Source organism: Myotis davidii, unplaced genomic scaffold (assembly GCF_000327345.1).
Source record: "Myotis davidii unplaced genomic scaffold, ASM32734v1 scaffold70, whole genome shotgun sequence".
NCBI lineage: Eukaryota > Metazoa > Chordata > Mammalia > Chiroptera > Vespertilionidae > Myotis > Myotis davidii.
This window is the reverse complement of record NW_006282434.1, coordinates 1,637,252-1,654,083: the sequence shown is the minus strand read 5'-3', so window position 1 is coordinate 1,654,083 and position 16,832 is coordinate 1,637,252. Positions and strand designations below refer to the sequence as shown.

Genomic DNA, 16,832 nt, shown 5'->3' with positions numbered 1-16,832 from the left:
CAGCCAGCAAGTCTTCAGGCATGCTCTCTTCCTCTCTTAGTCACTTACCATTTCTCCATCTACTCTGTCTTTATAGATTGTTGTCTGGGAATACAGCTGTCTCTCAGTTTTTAAAGATAGAGTTTGTTTGTTTTATTTCCTCGTCTGCTTAGGGTAATTTTTGAGAGAAGAAAGGAGCATAAACATTTTTATTCCACCATCTTGAAACAGGAATTTAATGCTTGTCATGGGGTGAATTGTGTCCTCCTCACCCCCAAATTTAAATTTAAAACCTCCAGCACCTCAGAATGTGACATAATTTGGATATTGGGCCTTTACAGTGGCAATCAAGTAAAAGTGAGGTCATGAGGGTGGGTTCTGATTCAATAGTAGAGGTGTCCTTATAAAGGGGGAAATTTGGCCATGGAGACGGACACAGAGGGAAGATGATGTAAAGGACACAGGGAGAAGACACATCTCCAAGCCAAAGGAAGAGGCCTAGGTCCTTACCTCATGCAATCCACCTTGCAGATACCTTGATTTTGGACTTCCAGCCTCTAAAACTGTGAGACACCAGATTTTTATTGTTTAAGCCACCCAGACTATGATAGTTTGTTATGGCAGCCCTAGAAAACCAATACAATGTTATTTTCCATTTGTTCAAATTTCCTTCCCCCCACTTAGGCTGATTCTAATTCACTCTTTGAGACACAACTTAGTGTCATCTACTTTGAGAAGATGCCCTTGCTCCAGTTTACTTAAATGTCCTTCTTTATAGCTTCCTCTTTCACAATACCTATCATGATGTACTATAACGATTGATCTTCTTGTCTGACTTCCACACTAGGCTGTAAACACTTGAGGTCTGGGATTATGTCTTAACCATAGTGCTTGCACATAGGAGGGTTAAATATTGTTTATTGAACACCTAGATTATAAGCATACCTTTGGGAGAGGATGAGTAAAACTGTGTATCGTAGTTGAGTAACAAAAACTTAAGTTTTAATATTACGTTAAATTCATATTTAATGTTAGAAAAATATCTGAATACAATGATATAGATATTTCTGGGATTTAAAACTAAGACAAATAGTGATCAAAACTGTTTCCTACCTTGTTTTTGTTTTTTTTTTCTCCTCCCCCCCCCTTTTTTTTTTTCCTTCTTTGTTTTTGAACAGAAACTTCCTGTCCTGCCTAGGGATCACAGCTGGGTAAGCACGCATGAGGATTACAAGTAACTTTGAAGTCTTCATAGTTAAGGTGCCGGGTGACTTCCCAGTTTTAAATGACACTTCTTTTTTTTTTCTGCATCCAAAACCAGGAGCCATATTCTGGTAAATGAACAAGTGGTTAAGTGTATTTGTTTGTTTATTTTAAATATATTTGTTATTGATTTTTGAAGGGAGAGGAAGGGGGAGAGATAGATAGAAACATCAATGAGAGAGGAACATCATGCATTGGTTGCCTCCTGAGTGCACCCCTACTGGCGATTGAGCAGGCAACCTGGGCAATGTGCCCTGGCCAGAAATCAAACCGGCGACCTCTTATCTATGCTCAACCACTGAGCCACACCAGCTGGGCATCAAGTGGTTAAGTTTAAAAGGAAGGTATACAAACAGAATTTAGGTTTCCCACTCAAATCATAATATCTGTTTTAACTAAATATTTTACTCCTTCTTTTAATCTCTTGAGTAGATGTACTCCCTTATCCCCTCCCCCCAGCCCTGTTAGGTTTTCTGTGGAATATTTGTGATGAAGACTAGCTTTCTCTAAAAAGAAGAACCACTCCCACCTTCTGTCTTATCACAGTCCCCTTGTGTTTAGGATATATAGAAGAGAAAGTCATAGGATGTTTGCCCATCTGATGTAGCAGGGTTTGCATATACAAGGGCTTTCTGAACACATCCAGAGCTCCGCTATTCTAATTAGTAGTGTTTTAAATGATAGAAACCCGCTCTGGCAAGTATGTCTTCTTATTTGATGCAATACGGGTTCTATAGTGACAGAAATGGGGGAATGGATTAAGAAGTGCTTGAGAAAAATTACAGTAAGAGGAAAGGGGGGCCCAGCCTACATAAGCTTTATGGATTGTTAGTCCAAAGAACAAGTCCTGAAATATGCCGCCGGCTGCCATGATGCTGCTGGTGCTTTTATGAGAAAAATGAAATGTCCTGAACATTAGCATACCAGGCTGGCCTCTCTGCCTTACAGAGGCTGGGCTACAAATCAATGTGTGAGAGAGAAAGTATATGACCAATGAACAGACAGAATACTTGATATCTCATAAATTCCAGAGTATACGGCCTCTATGCCAGTGTGTGGAAGCCTGACATGGTGGGTTAGTGGGACTAAAGACATCCTGCTGTGGGTGCTGGCTCTCCTAAGGCTCCCCAGGGGTCCTAATTCAGCCAGATTTATGACTTCTGTGCTCCTTAACAGGCCTTGTTTTTCTGCTCAGAAACAGAAATATGCTTCAGGTACAGACTGGGGATGCAAAGACTTAGAGAGAAATGCATCTCTGGAATCCTGTGGTAGCAGTTACCGGTTGACAGGCTTTTTAACAGGATCCATTAATGAGCAGTAGACATGTCAGTGCTTCTAAACTCAGCGTCACTATTGCTTCTCTCTAATATTAACTAATCAGCTGGTTGGAATATTCTTTTTTTTTAAAATATATTTTATTGATTTTTTACAGAGAGGAAAGGAGAGAGATAGAGAGTTAGAAACATCGATGAGAAAGATACATCGATCAGCTGCCTCCTGCACATCTCCTACTGGGGATGTGCCCGCAACCCAGGTACATGACCTTGACTGGAATCGAACCTGGGACCTTTCAGTCCACAGGCTGATGCTCTATCCCACTGAGCCAAACCAGATTCAGCTGGAATATTCTTGAAAAATATTTAACTTTCCTCTATTTCAAAGCCTTCTCATTAGAAAAAATATACACTATGTCGACTATCTCTGAGGGGATGTATGTATATATGTATGTATGAATTTATTTTGTATGGGTAATTTTGAGAAATAGAAGTTTAGTTTGAGCTGAGAAAAGTCATAGGGAATAGGCTGGAGAGGATAATTGGAAGCCATCTGATCGTAACATGAATGTCAGACCAAAGAGGTTAGACAGCTGTGAGTTACAAGTCTCTGAAAGGGATAATATTTACTTTTGGCCACGACTAAGAATTCGACAAGAAGGCTATGCCCCAACCTCTGTTGCTCAAAAATAAAAATGGCCCCTTATCTTTGTATCTAGTTACATTTCATGGTGGACAATTTCTCTCCTTTTTTCATTTCCTTAGTAGTAGCAGTTTTCGGGAAAAGTGGCCCAACACAGTTCTTGGTTAGCAGTTCTAAAGTAGCAATACAGATTTTTTTTTTTTTAATTTCTGCAACAACTACTTCTCCCTCAACTTTCTAACAGGAAGGTGTTAGCATTATTCACTTTCACAAAAGTGTTTTCAATGATTTATTAGCTGAGTTTCACACTGTTCATTAAGAAAGCGAATTTGCCATTTTGAAACTTTAAATAAATTATTTTCTTTTACATACTTTTTCTATCTCCCTTTCACCCTGCAACTTTCTTTTTTTAAATTTTTTATTAAATTTATTGGGGTGACATTGGTTAAAAAGGTTATGTAGGTTTCAAGTGTAGATTTCTATCTTACATCATCTATATATGGCATTGTGTGCCCACCACCTGAAGTTAAATTTGAGGGGATATTTTTAAAACGCAAATTAAACAAGTATTTAGATCGAATTATAAAATGTGCTTATCCTAGCATTCTTTTTTGTATATCCCAAAGGACATCTTCAGACACACGCATAAATAATTCAATAGTTAAGTCTGTATGAAGAGTTTGCTGTATGCTTAGTACAGAGGTTGAGTTATTAAAACCAGATCCATGGTAGGCAGACTAGTATATTGTGGCGATGCTTTTTCCTCTGAATTTCTCCCCTATATCTTTACAGGCCAGAAGACAGGCTTATAAGGATTCTCTAAAGGAAGAAGAAAATCGAAAACTACAGAGGATGAAGGAAGAACAACACCAGAAGGTATTCCCAAGACCCTACTGGTCATTGCTAATTATTATTGGCTTCTGACAATAGATCATTTCAAAGGGTTTCTGAACAGAAATATTTATATACATGAAAATCTTGAAAAATAACACAATCGTTCATACTGAAAGGTGGGTGTGGGGATGTTTTAAAAGTATGGTGGTGTGGTGGTGTGGTGGCTAATTCTAGTAAAAACTATCAGGATACTTTATCTCACAGGGCTACAGTGTGTCTGCTATAGTTAATACCAGCAGTTCATGGAGATGATGGAACGAACACTTGTGAAATTCCCACTTACAGAACATAACCAATGACACTGACATTTTAAAAAAAATGATTTTAGAAAGAGAGGAAAGTGGGGAGAGAAAACAAAAACATCAGTGTGAGAGAGAAACATTGATCTGCATGCGCCCTAACTGGGGATCAAACTCACAACCTGGATACGTGGCCTGACTGGGAATTGAACCTGGAACCTTTTGCTGTATGGGATGACACTCTAACCTAATGAACCACACTAGCCAGGGCAATACTGACAGTTTTTAAACCGAGGATATACATATGGTATTACAAATAGTGTCCAGATAATATTATAATGCACAACAGAGTGGATATACACATTCATGAAAATGGCTTGAATATTCACTTAAAATGCACATAATAATAAAACATAAAGATACTCTACACATGTATACAAATATGTGAGGCAGTCCAAAATTTTTGAGCCATAGGAATAAAGTGCAATGAATGCAGAACATCCTAAGAAGAGTGCTGGAAAGGGCAATCCTCATTAGAATATGAAATCTCTGGCATGGTCACTGGAAACATTCAGTGTTCGGACTTGATGGTCAAACCTGCCTTTGATACATAGGCTTTGATAGGGCCAGCAGCTCCTCAGCATGGGCTCAGAAGGACAAGGAATACCAATGATGAGCTCCAAGGTGCCACTGCGTTCCAGATCCTTTAACCCCTTCCCCGGCAGAAACGTGTATACTCGTTTTCACAAAATGTTCTTTTTCAGTCGTCGACGAGTATACTAAGAAAATATGGTAAAAAAATATGGTTTATAGGAAGACGAGTTACAAACTGTTTTCATAACCAGCATCAAAAATGCTATATAGAACCAAAATAAAAAAATTAGTCTGAAAAAGAAACGTTTTTAACAAAAAAATTGTTGGGGAAGGGGTTAAAAAAGCAAAATAAATTATTCAGCTAGTTGGAGACCATTATCTTCCCCATAATTCTTATTTTCCAACTTTTATTCTTATCATATTGGTGATTGGTATATCCTATCACTTCTTCCAGGATATCTCTCAAATCCATTTCTTCAATTATACAATGAACTTGGATTCCTATTTTGATTTCCCTGATTTGGTTTAATTTGTTTCCATCCTTGTATTTTTACCACACAAAGTAATTTATTATAGTAATTGTGTGTGAAAATCACATTATGAAATAGACTATATGTTCTAATTATTGTTGCTATAATTTGACTCCTTCCAACAGTGATCAATCCCTTACTCATTCGGTTTCACCCACCTCTTTTGTGTCACTTACCTCTTTTGTGCATGGTACGCAGTAATTAAATTGTTGAAAGAATAATGTAAATTGTAAATTTAGCTGCTATATAAGCTATAAAGAAACCATAAAACTTTTTTATTCCCTGATTTTTTTTTAAAAAAAACACAAACATATTTTTCTTTTGACATAGGTCATATTGAAATGCACAATAAAATAAGCAACATTATAGTAATACTAGAGGTCCGGTGCACAGATTCATGACCCAAAGAGTCCCTTGGCCTGGCCTGTAGGGATTGGGCTGAAACCAACTCTCTGACATCCCCTGAGGGGTTCTAGATTGTGAGAGGGCAGTTCTCAGGTGATGGGCTCAGAATTGGGCTCCCTCCTCCCTGGTTCCGGGTGCATCACCCAAGAACTAACAAGTCACTGCAGCTCAGCAGCTCCTGCGTTGAGCATCTGCCCCCTGTTGGTCAGTGCACATAATAGCTACTGGTCGGCTGGTCTCTTAGGCTTTTATATATATAGATATAAATTCTAGTAGTTAGCAAGTGAAAGCTAACTAATATTTTCAATGTTTGTCAAGTGATACAAAAGTGTTCATCTGTTTCTGTGATCTTTTAACTTAGTAACAAGTTCTGAAGTTGGAACAGAGGAGAGTGTTATAAAGTCAGTGTACATATGATTTATTTTAAAGTAACTTCTAGTGAATTTTAAATAGTGTTTTTTTATACAGTTTGGTGTATATTTTTGGAATGTGAAAACCATTAAAAACAGAACATTTTATAAAGAGAATGCTCAACAGATTAGAAAATTAGATCTGGGATTTAATTTTCAGGTTGAACAATTATTTTAAACATTAAAAATTAAACTTTTTATTTCTTAATCTTGTTTTTTCTTCTGGAGTTAGACAAATATTGATACATACATATTTTTCTGGTTATTGATTGAACATATATTTTTCTTTGACATAAACTGTTTCTTTACTTACTGTTGCTTTCAGTAAAATGAATAATGTTAGCACATAGATAATTCCATCATTAGGAATTTAAATAACAGTAGAATGCATAAGGGTATTCATCATATTTTTGTTCAATCTGTTGTTAAAAAATGTTCACTAAAGGTGTTCCCTGATTGGTACAATCTGTCATTCCTTATCACATCAATGATTTAGCTTAAGAAATTATGAAAAATCATGTCTATGGTAAGAAGATACAGAAACAACACATTTATATCATTGCATCTATTCATTTGTCTGTTCATCCCATTCATTTAACAAATATTTATTGAATACCTGCTCTGGAGTAACTTGTAAATAGATCATCTAGGGTAAGTTGAGGTTACAGCACATTTATTTGGTTCTCTATGTCCCTTACTTTCACATTTTCCCATTACTTTAATCTCTGGGGACAGTAGGTTCTTTCTGAAATTTATATGTGATTAAGTTGCCTCTTCTAGAAATTTATTTATAATTCCCCTTTTCCCTCTATATCTTCAACATATTTTTATCCACTGACTGATACTTGTATTTTCCTAACTAATATGCTCACTCTTGCTATTTTAAAATGAAGAAACCAACAAACCCCTTTCTTGATTCAGTTATCCTCACATACGTATATCATCTATTCTATTTCCACCAAAGTAATAAAAATAAAGACAAAGGCAATCTTACTGTAATCATATCTTTATTACCTACTTCATCCTTAATTCTTTATGTTCTGGTTTATATTCAGTGAAAAATCTGGTTTATATTCTTACTAGAACAACTCTCTAAAGATAAAATCCCTTCTGAACATTCAATTCAGTGGACTTTTCGGACTCCCTATAACTCTGTAACAGTATCTAACATCACTTTAAAGCTTTCCTTTTCTGGTTTTTTATACTGCATTATTTTGATTGAATCACCTCAGAATAATCTATTTCTGTATTTGTTCACCTATCCACCCATTCATTCATTCTATCAACAAACATATATTGAACTCCCATTATATGTGCTGAGCCTTGTGTAGTATGCTAGAGCTTCAATTAAGAACAGATAGTCTCCATATACAAAAATTAACTCAAAATGGATCAAAGACCTAATTATAAGACCTGAAACAATCCTATATAATAAAACCCTAATATGCAAATCAACCGAAAGACAGAAAGATGGGCAGACTGGTTGCTATGATGCGCACCTCGCCCCGCCTGCCGGTCTCTTCACAGATCGGCACTGATCGCCATCCAGGCCTAGTGACCCTACCCTGTATATTGGGAACAGTATCTTAGATTTAAAAATTAAAACCTGACAAGGCTATTCTAACACTAAAAAAACAGGATGATGCAGTGATGACATGCATGGACTCTGGCTTGCGCATTTTGTGGTCAGCCCTTATTCTGACATGTATAACTGTGTGACAAAGCCAGTTACCTAATTTCTCTCTGCTTCAGTTTTTCCACCCATAGGATGGAGAAAATGGTACTACTGCCTCAGAAGGATCATGTTATGTACTACTTTTTAAAATCAGGGCAAAAAAATGTAGCTGCCCTTACAATAGCTAGATGTCTTTCACCTGTATGTAAAGTATGGTCACTAGTGACTGCAGCATCCCAGATTGTGAGAGGGATGTCCAACTGCTGGTTAGGCACATGTTGGGCTGAGAAATCCCTCCCAACCCCTGGGTTCGTGCACTGGGCCTCTCGTAAACTATATAAAAGAAAACATAGCTACTAAACTTATGAACCTTGGTTGTAGAGAAGATTTTATGAATTTGACCCTAAAGGCAAGGGAAATAAAGGCAAAATAAATGAATGGGATTATATCAAACTAAAAAGCTTCTACACAGCAAAAGAAACTACCAACAAAATAAAAAGGCAACCAACTAAATAGGAGAAGATATTTGCAAACAACAGCTCTGAAAAGGGGTTCAATATCCAAAATACAGGGTGGGGCAAAAGTAGATTTTGTATGCAAATAATAAAATAATAATACAAGAATAAATTATGTGTTTTGCATACTCAGAATTGTAAACCTACACCCTGCCACACCCTGTATATAAAGAACACATAAAACTCAACACCAAACAAACAGATGGCTTGAGAACTTTGAACAGACACTTCTCCCAAGAAGACATACAAATGGCCAACAGATATATGAAAATATGTTCAACTTCACTAACTATTAGGGAAATGCTAATCAAAAACTACAATGAAATACAACCTCACACCAGTTAGAATGGCTGTTATTAACAAGCAAGTAATAAGTGTTGGAAAGGTCTAATAAATTACATAACACTACAACTAAAAAGAATTAGAAAGAGAACAACAAGAAAGCCCAGAGTAAGTAGAAGGAAAGAATAATAAAGATCAGAGTAGAAATACTTTACATGGAAACAAAAATAACACAAGCCCAGTTGGTGTTGCTCAGTGGTTGAGCAATGACCTATGAAAGTCATGGTTTGAGTCCCAGTCAAGGCACTTGCCTGGGTTAGGCTTGATCCCCAGTGGGAAGCATGGAGGAGGCAGTTGATAAAAATTCTCTCTCATCATTGATATTTTTACCTCTCTCTCTCTTCTTCCTCTCTGAAATCAACAAAAATATATTTAAAAAAAATACAAAAGATCAATAAATCCAAGAGCTGGTTCTTTGAAAAGATAAACAAAATTGATGAACCTTTAGCCAGATCCATCAAGAAAAAGAGAGAAGACCCAAATAAATAAAATTAGAAATGAAATAGGTGAGGTTACAACTGACAGCACAGAAATACAAAGGCTTGTAAGAAAATACTTTGAATGACTATATGCTAATAAGCTGGACAGCCTGGCTGAAATTGACAAATTCCTAGAAAAATGCAATCTTCCAAAACTGAATCAGGAAGAACCAGAAAGCCTGAATAGGCCAATAAAAATTGATGAAATTGAAGCAGTAATTAAAAAACAAGCAAACCTCCTGGCAAACAAAAGTCCTGGTCCAGATGGCTTCACAAGGGAGTTTTACCAAACATTCAAATAGCTAACACCTATCCTCCTCAAACTATTCCAAAAAATCCAAGAAAAAAGAATACTTCCAAGATATTTTCATAAATCCAGTATTATCCTAATTCCCAAGCCAGATTATTGCAGGCCAATATTCCTGATTAACCCAGATGCTAACATCTTCAACAAAATATATTAAAAAGGCCATGTTCCATGACCAAGTGGGATTTATTCCAGGAATGAAAGGCTGGTATAATAATCCCAAATCAATAAATATGATACATCCCGTAAATAAATTGAAAGACAAAAATCATATGGTCATATTAATAGATACAGAAAAAACATTTGACAAAATCCAACACACATTTTAAATTAAAACTCTCAGCAAAGTGGGAATAGAGGGGTCATACCTCAACATAATAAAGGTCATCTATGACAATCCTATAGCCAACATCATACTCATTGGGCAAAAACTAAGACCATTTCCCCTAAAAACAGGAACAAGATACTGATGTCTGCTTTCACCACTCTTTTTCAACATAGTACTGGAAATTCACAGTGATCAGACAAGAAGAAAAAATAAAAGGCATTCAAATTGGAAAGGTGAAGTAAAGCTGTCATAATTCATAGATGACATGATATTATACATTTAGAACCCTAAAGACTCCACCAAAAATCTACTAGATTTAATAAATGAATTTGGCAATGGAGCAGGATACAAAATTAACACCATTTTTATACACCAATAACAATCTTTCAGGAAGAGAAACTTAAAAAATCTCATTTACCACTGCAACGAAAGTTAAGATACTTAGGAATAAAATTAAACAAGGAGCTAAAAGCCCTACAGAAGGTTGAAAAAGAGGTAGAAGATATAAACAAGTGGAGGAATATACCATGATCATTGATTGTTAGAATTAACATCATTAAAATGTTCATACTGTCCAAAGTAACCTATAGATTCAATGGAATCCTATTAAAATACCAGTGGCATATTTCAGATATTTAGAACAAATACTTCAAAAACTTATATGGCACCAAAAATAAAAAAAAGACTCTGACTAGCTGCAGCAATCTTGAGAAATAAGAACAAAATACCAGATATCAAGCTATACTACAAAGCCACTGTACTCAAAATAGCCTGGTATTGGCACAAGAACAGGCATATTGATCAATGGAACAGAACAGAGACCCCAGAAATTGACCCAAGCCATTACGCTCAATTAATATTTGACAATGGAGGCAAGAGTATACCATGTAGTAAAGACAGTCTCTTCAATAAATGGTGTTGGGAAAATTGGCCAGATACCTGAGAAAAAAGAAACTAGACCACCAACTTACACCATACACAAAAATAAATTCAAAATAAATAAAAGATTTAAATGTAAGTCATGAAAATCATAAAAATCCTAGAAGAAAACATGGAAAGAATAATATCAGATATCTCATGTAGCAAAATTTTCTAAGACACATCACCCAGGGCAAGAGAAACAAAGGAAAAATAAGCAAATGGGACTGCATCAAATTAAAAAGCTTCTGCACAGCAAAAACAAACAAACAAACAAAAAACCAACAACAAACAAACCGAAAGAAAACAAAAAACACAAACAACAGTAACAAAAAAAATAGCGTCAAAATGAAAAGGGAACCCACTGTATGGGAGATAATATTTGACAATGATACATCTGATAAGGGGTTAATTTTCAAAATATATAAAATACACAACTCAACATAAGGAAGACAAACAACCCAATTAGTAAATGGGCGAAGGACCTGAATAGACACTTCTCCAAAGAGGACACACAGATGGCCAAGAGATATGAAAAAATGCTCAGCATCTCTAATTATCATAGTGATCCAAATTAGAACAACAATGAGATACCACCTCATACCTGCCAGAATGGCTATCATCAATAAATTAACAAACAACAAGAGCTGGTGAGGATGTGGTAAAAAAGGAACCTTAGTACACTGTCAGTAAGAATGCAGACTGGTACAAGCATTATGGAAAAGTATAGATTTTCTTAAAAAAAAAAAGGAATTGCCATTTGACCCAATGATCCCACTTCTGGGAATATATCATAAGAATCCTGAAACACCAATCAGAAAGAATAAGTGTACACCTATGTTCATAGCAGTGCAATTTACAATAGCTAAGATCTGGAAACTGCCCAAGTGCCCATCAGTAGATGAGTGGATAAAAAACCATGATACTTTTACACCATGGAATACTATGCAGCTGTAAAAAAGAAGGATCTACCCGTTGAGACAGCATGGAGGGACCTGGAGCGTATTATGCTAAGTGAAATAAACCAGTTACTGAAAGACAAGTATCACATGATCTTACTTATATGTGGAATCTAATGAACAAAATAAACTGATGAACAAAATAGATTCAGAGACATTGAAGCATGGAACAGACTGATGTGTTTCAGAGGGAAAGGGTTATGGGGGGGCAGGAAGAGAGTAACGGAAGAACCTATATGCATAACCCATGAACAGACTCTAGTGCAGCGAAGGCCTAGGGAGGGTGCAGGAGTGAGGTAGAGGGGGTCAATGGGGAGCGGGGAGAGGGACATCTGTAATACTTTCAACAATAAAGATAAATTTAAAAAAATAAGGAAGACAAGTGTTGGAGAGGTTGTGGAGAAAAGGGAGCCCTCATTCAGTGCTGGTTGGAATGTAAGCTGGTACAGAATAGAGTTATTGGAATAAGAATAGAGTAGCTGCCCTGGCCAGTGTTGATCAGAGTTAGAGCATAAGCCCATGAACTGAGGGGTCTCGGGTTCGATTCCAAGTCAAGGGCAGGTTGCACATTCCATCCCAGGCCTCTATTGGGGCTTGTGCAAGAGACAACCAATAGATGTGTCTCTCTCGCATCAATGTTTCTCTCTATCTATCTCTCTGTCTCTCTCTCTCCTTTCCTCTCTTTCTTCCACTCTCTCTAAAAAAAACAACAAACAAACAAACAAAAAACAATGGAAAAAATATCCTAGGGTGAGGATTAACAACAACTAGAATATAGTTACCATATGACCCAGCAACCCCTCTTCTGGGTATCTACTGAAAAATTTGAAAACATTTATTTGCAAAGATATGTGCATCCCTATGTTCATTGCAGCATTATTTACCATGGCCAAGACATGGAGACAACAAAAGTGTCCTTCACTAGACAATTGGATAAAGAAGATGTGGTTCATATTTAATGAAATACTACTCAGCCATAAGGAAAGATTAAATACTGCCATTTGTAACAACATAGGTGGATCTTGAGAATAACATGCTAAATGAAATAAGTCAGACAAAAAGTTAGGAACCATATGATTTCACTCATATGTAGGATATAAAACTGAAAGCAACAAATGAACAAACAAGAAAATTAAATAAACAAAAAGTCATAGACACAGACAATACAGTGGTTACCAGAGGGAAAGGGGTTTGGGAGTTAGCGAAGGGTAAAGGGGGTCAAGTATATGGGAATAAAAGATGATTTGACTTTGGGTGGTGGGCATATAATGCAATATATAGATCATATATCATAGAAATGTGCACCTAAAACCTATATAATCTTATTAACCAATGTCAGTCCAATAAATTTAATTAAAAAAAATAAAAACAGACAACCAGAATAAAGGAGGTTCCTGCTCCTCTGAAGTTTACTTTTAAATGGAGAATAGAGACAATTAAAAGGAGATGAAATAAAACATTGCACTTTTAATTTCATAGCAATTAATCACTTTGCAATAATTCTCAAAGGAAATAAATTGTGTCTTGTGATAACTTTAGAGTAGTGTATAAAATATTGTAGGTTGCCTAGCTTTCTCCTAAAATCCTAATTTTTTCTTCATGTATCTACCCTAGTTAGCATGACCTGTGTTTCAGAGAAGATAGACACCACCCAAGTCCCAGGGATCCAATCCCAAATGGTTTAACCTTCCATTGGAATTCCAGTTTCCTTGACTATGATTGGTTCAGCCATGATAAGGGAAGTAATTCCAACCAATGAAACTTATTGGAAGCCTGCCCTTTCAGTACAAATTTTCATGAATATGAAATATACTACTTTTCCCATTTAAAGATTTTCAGCTGGATTTCTTTTTGTCTTTCTATTTTATCTGACTCCAGGATTTTCTCTGCTAGCTTATTTTATTAGAATGTATGTGACAATTTTTATTTCCATCACTTAATTTTAACCTCTCTGTGTCACTTGGCTTAAATTAAATTTCAAGTGACAAAAATGGCTGATTTATTTTTACCTCATTTTACAGTCTCTTAATAGGTAAATTTTATAAAGTCTCATTTATTGTGACTACCAGTATATTTACACATATTCTTGCTACATAATTTACTTTTTAGTTATGTATTTTGGTTTTTATTTTCTTGGTTCCTTGAATTTTCTCTGTTCCACTTATTTTCTTTTGCTATTTTCTCTCACCTCACCTCCTCATGATAATAAATTTCAGTGTTTTTGTTTTTAATCTCATATGACCTATTTAATCTTAAAATATATATTTCCAGTTCCAGAAAATTTCTATTTTCTTTTTACATTTCTTCTTGTATATTGTCTCTGGTCCCCATTTCTGGGATAGGTATCAAATAGACTTTGGAAATTGTAGATCTGTTTTCTATATATCTTCATTGTTTTTCTTACACTTCCTGTTTCCTTGGATTTTTCATTACATTCTGGGAGAAACCTGTAGATAGATCATCCTGTTTACTAAATAATTTCATATAGTCTCATTCATCTTATTTGGCACATGTATTGAATTTGTTTATTTACCATTATTGCTGATTTACTTTTTCATAGCAATGTTCTGCATTATGAGTTCAATATTCATCCTGATTTCTTTATTCATGGTAATTATACAGACATTGCATTTTCTATTTACTGTTTCCATTTTAAGTTTTATTTCTCATGGTTTTCTTTTTTGCTGTTGTTGTTGTTTTAATTTATCTTTATTGTTGAAATTATTACAATTATCCCTTTGAGTTTTTTTCCCCTTGACCCACTCCACTCCGCACCTGCCCTTCCCAAGCCTTCACCACACTATTGTCTGTGTCCATGGGCTATGAATATGTGCATATAAGTTTCCCAGTTAATCTCTCCCCACCCTCCATGCCCTCTGAAATTTGTCAGTCTGTTCCATAGTTGTATGTCTCTGGATCTATTTTGTTCATCCATTTATTTTGTTCATTAGATTCTACATATGAGTGATAATCATGTTCTCATGGTTTTCTCAAATGTTTGGTGATTCTTGGTTATTGTCTAATAGTTCTTTGGGCATTCTGCTAAGTGAGGTATGCAAGAGCTTGTCTTCTGGATGTGGCAGCCTCTTGTTTTCCTGTAGTCACTAGGTTCCTGGGACATTGTCCTCTTTCTCTGAGCACAGACATCCCTTCTCCATTCATTGTTCACCTTGTGGGCCGTGTCAGTGCTATCTCACGTGTAGTGTAGAGTGAAGAGAGCCACTGATAAACTGCTTTCAATGAAGTTCTCCAGCTGATCATCTAAAAAACCACATCATTTGGAGCTCATTTGGAAGCACTGCTAACTCAGCAGCAGTTTATCCCACATATTTGTTTCTCGGTACAGTTTGTCCTGTCTCCTTTCTATCTTTCAGGGATTAAAAAAAAAAACTTCTGGTAGGCTGATTCCACTCACTGGTTTTTGCATGGTTATTGATTTTATATAGTCATTTGAAAAATATAAATAAGCCAAAAAATAAAAAATATTATAGAATTCATAACAAATTATTGTGAGGGCACCTTATGAAGAATGTGTGCAAAGCTGTAGTCTGAGACATTGTATTCAGAAAGATCATAATTTTAAATCAAATCAGTACTAAAAAAAGAAATGGATTAAATATCCAGTCCAATAATTTAGAACAGGAACAACAAACAGTTACTGAAAGAAGTAATTAAGATAAGAACAGAAATTAATAACAAAACTTCAAGAAACAGCTGTTATAAAAATCCAACAGTTTGTTTTTTGATAAGGTCAACAAAATGAGCAAGTCACTGGCAATTCTAATTAATAAGAGATTAATAAAAATGCAAATACACAACATTAGAAATGAGGGACTGAAACCATAGATTTATAAAATATTTAATTCTATATGACTATAGATAATACCATGCTAACAGGTTAAATATGTGAATTAAGTAAATTATTTTATAAGAACACATAAAACTCTAAAATAACTCAAATAATTAAAATATATAAAAACAAATAAAAATGCAAGTAATTTCTAAAGTTTTCTGAGAATTACGTTTCCCTAACAAGCTAAACTTGGGTCATTTTACAGTCAAGTTCATTGGAATTTACAAGGAACAGATTTTTTTCCTATGCTTTACAAATTGTTTTATGGCGAGGAAAAGACAAAATAATTTAGAATCCATATTATTTAGGTATCATCCCCATGATGTCACAACCAGATAAAAGGAGAAACTTATAGAGAATAACATAAAAAATTAATTAATGGTACTTTTCTTTTAATTTATCATAGTAAAGTAAGGTTTATTCTAGGAATGCAAAGATCACTAACTATATAAATTTTTATATCTTATTGCAATAAGATAGGTCATGAGAGAAAAAAGTATTTGACTACCTCTTTAATTATAAAAAAAGATTTTGATAAATTTTAACCTGTACTATTAATTTAAAAAAAACTAGTAAATTAGGAATAAAAACTTTTCTTAGCATTCATATAGTCTTCCAATCCAATAACCAACAGTGGACTCAGTGGTGAAACTAGAACAGTGGACAACACAAGACTAACTGCAGCCCCTCTGCACAGCCAGTATTGTTCTGGAAATTCAAACTCAAAATTATTTGACGAAAAAACTCTTTTCAGCTAAAAAAAATCTCTTAATATAAAATGGAACAAAGTTGAGGAAATGTTTTAGCCAACTTGATAAGATAAAAATTAAAAAGGAGCTTTTCTAGTTATTGGAACTAAGTATAGTTATCTATGGATGAGAGCCATTTGCTTGCACAATCCAAGAGAATCAACTGAAAAGTGATTATAACAAATGGAGTTAAATAAGCAGGAGTTGGTTATAAAATATACTAGAGGCCCGGTGCACAAAAATTTGTGCACTCGGGGGGAGAGAGGGGGTCCCTCAGCCCAGCCTGTGTCCTCTCGCAGTCTGGGACCCCTCGGGAAATAAGGACCTGCTGGCTTAGGCCTGCTCCCGGGTGGCAAAGGGCAGGCCCAATCCCTAGGGGCAGCCCCTGGTCGGGCTCAGAGCAGGGCCAATTGGGGAGTTGGGGCACCGCCCCCGTCATGCACAGAGCAGGTAGATTGGGAGGTTGTGATGCCTCC

The 16,832-nt window shown here is 35.6% G+C and overlaps 1 protein-coding gene across 1 annotated transcript in view; it reads left to right on the top strand.

The window, feature by feature from the left end:
- Nucleotides 1-16,832, top strand: part of EPSTI1 (epithelial stromal interaction 1 (breast)) — a 109,123-nt gene that overhangs the window by 73,133 nt on the left and 19,158 nt on the right. Inside the window, exons 9-10 of the mRNA XM_015559453.1 lie at nucleotides 1,158-1,190; nucleotides 3,952-4,035. Coding sequence (XP_015414939.1) covers nucleotides 1,158-1,190; nucleotides 3,952-4,035 — 117 coding nt within the window. The remainder of the gene's footprint in view (nucleotides 1-1,157; nucleotides 1,191-3,951; nucleotides 4,036-16,832) is intronic.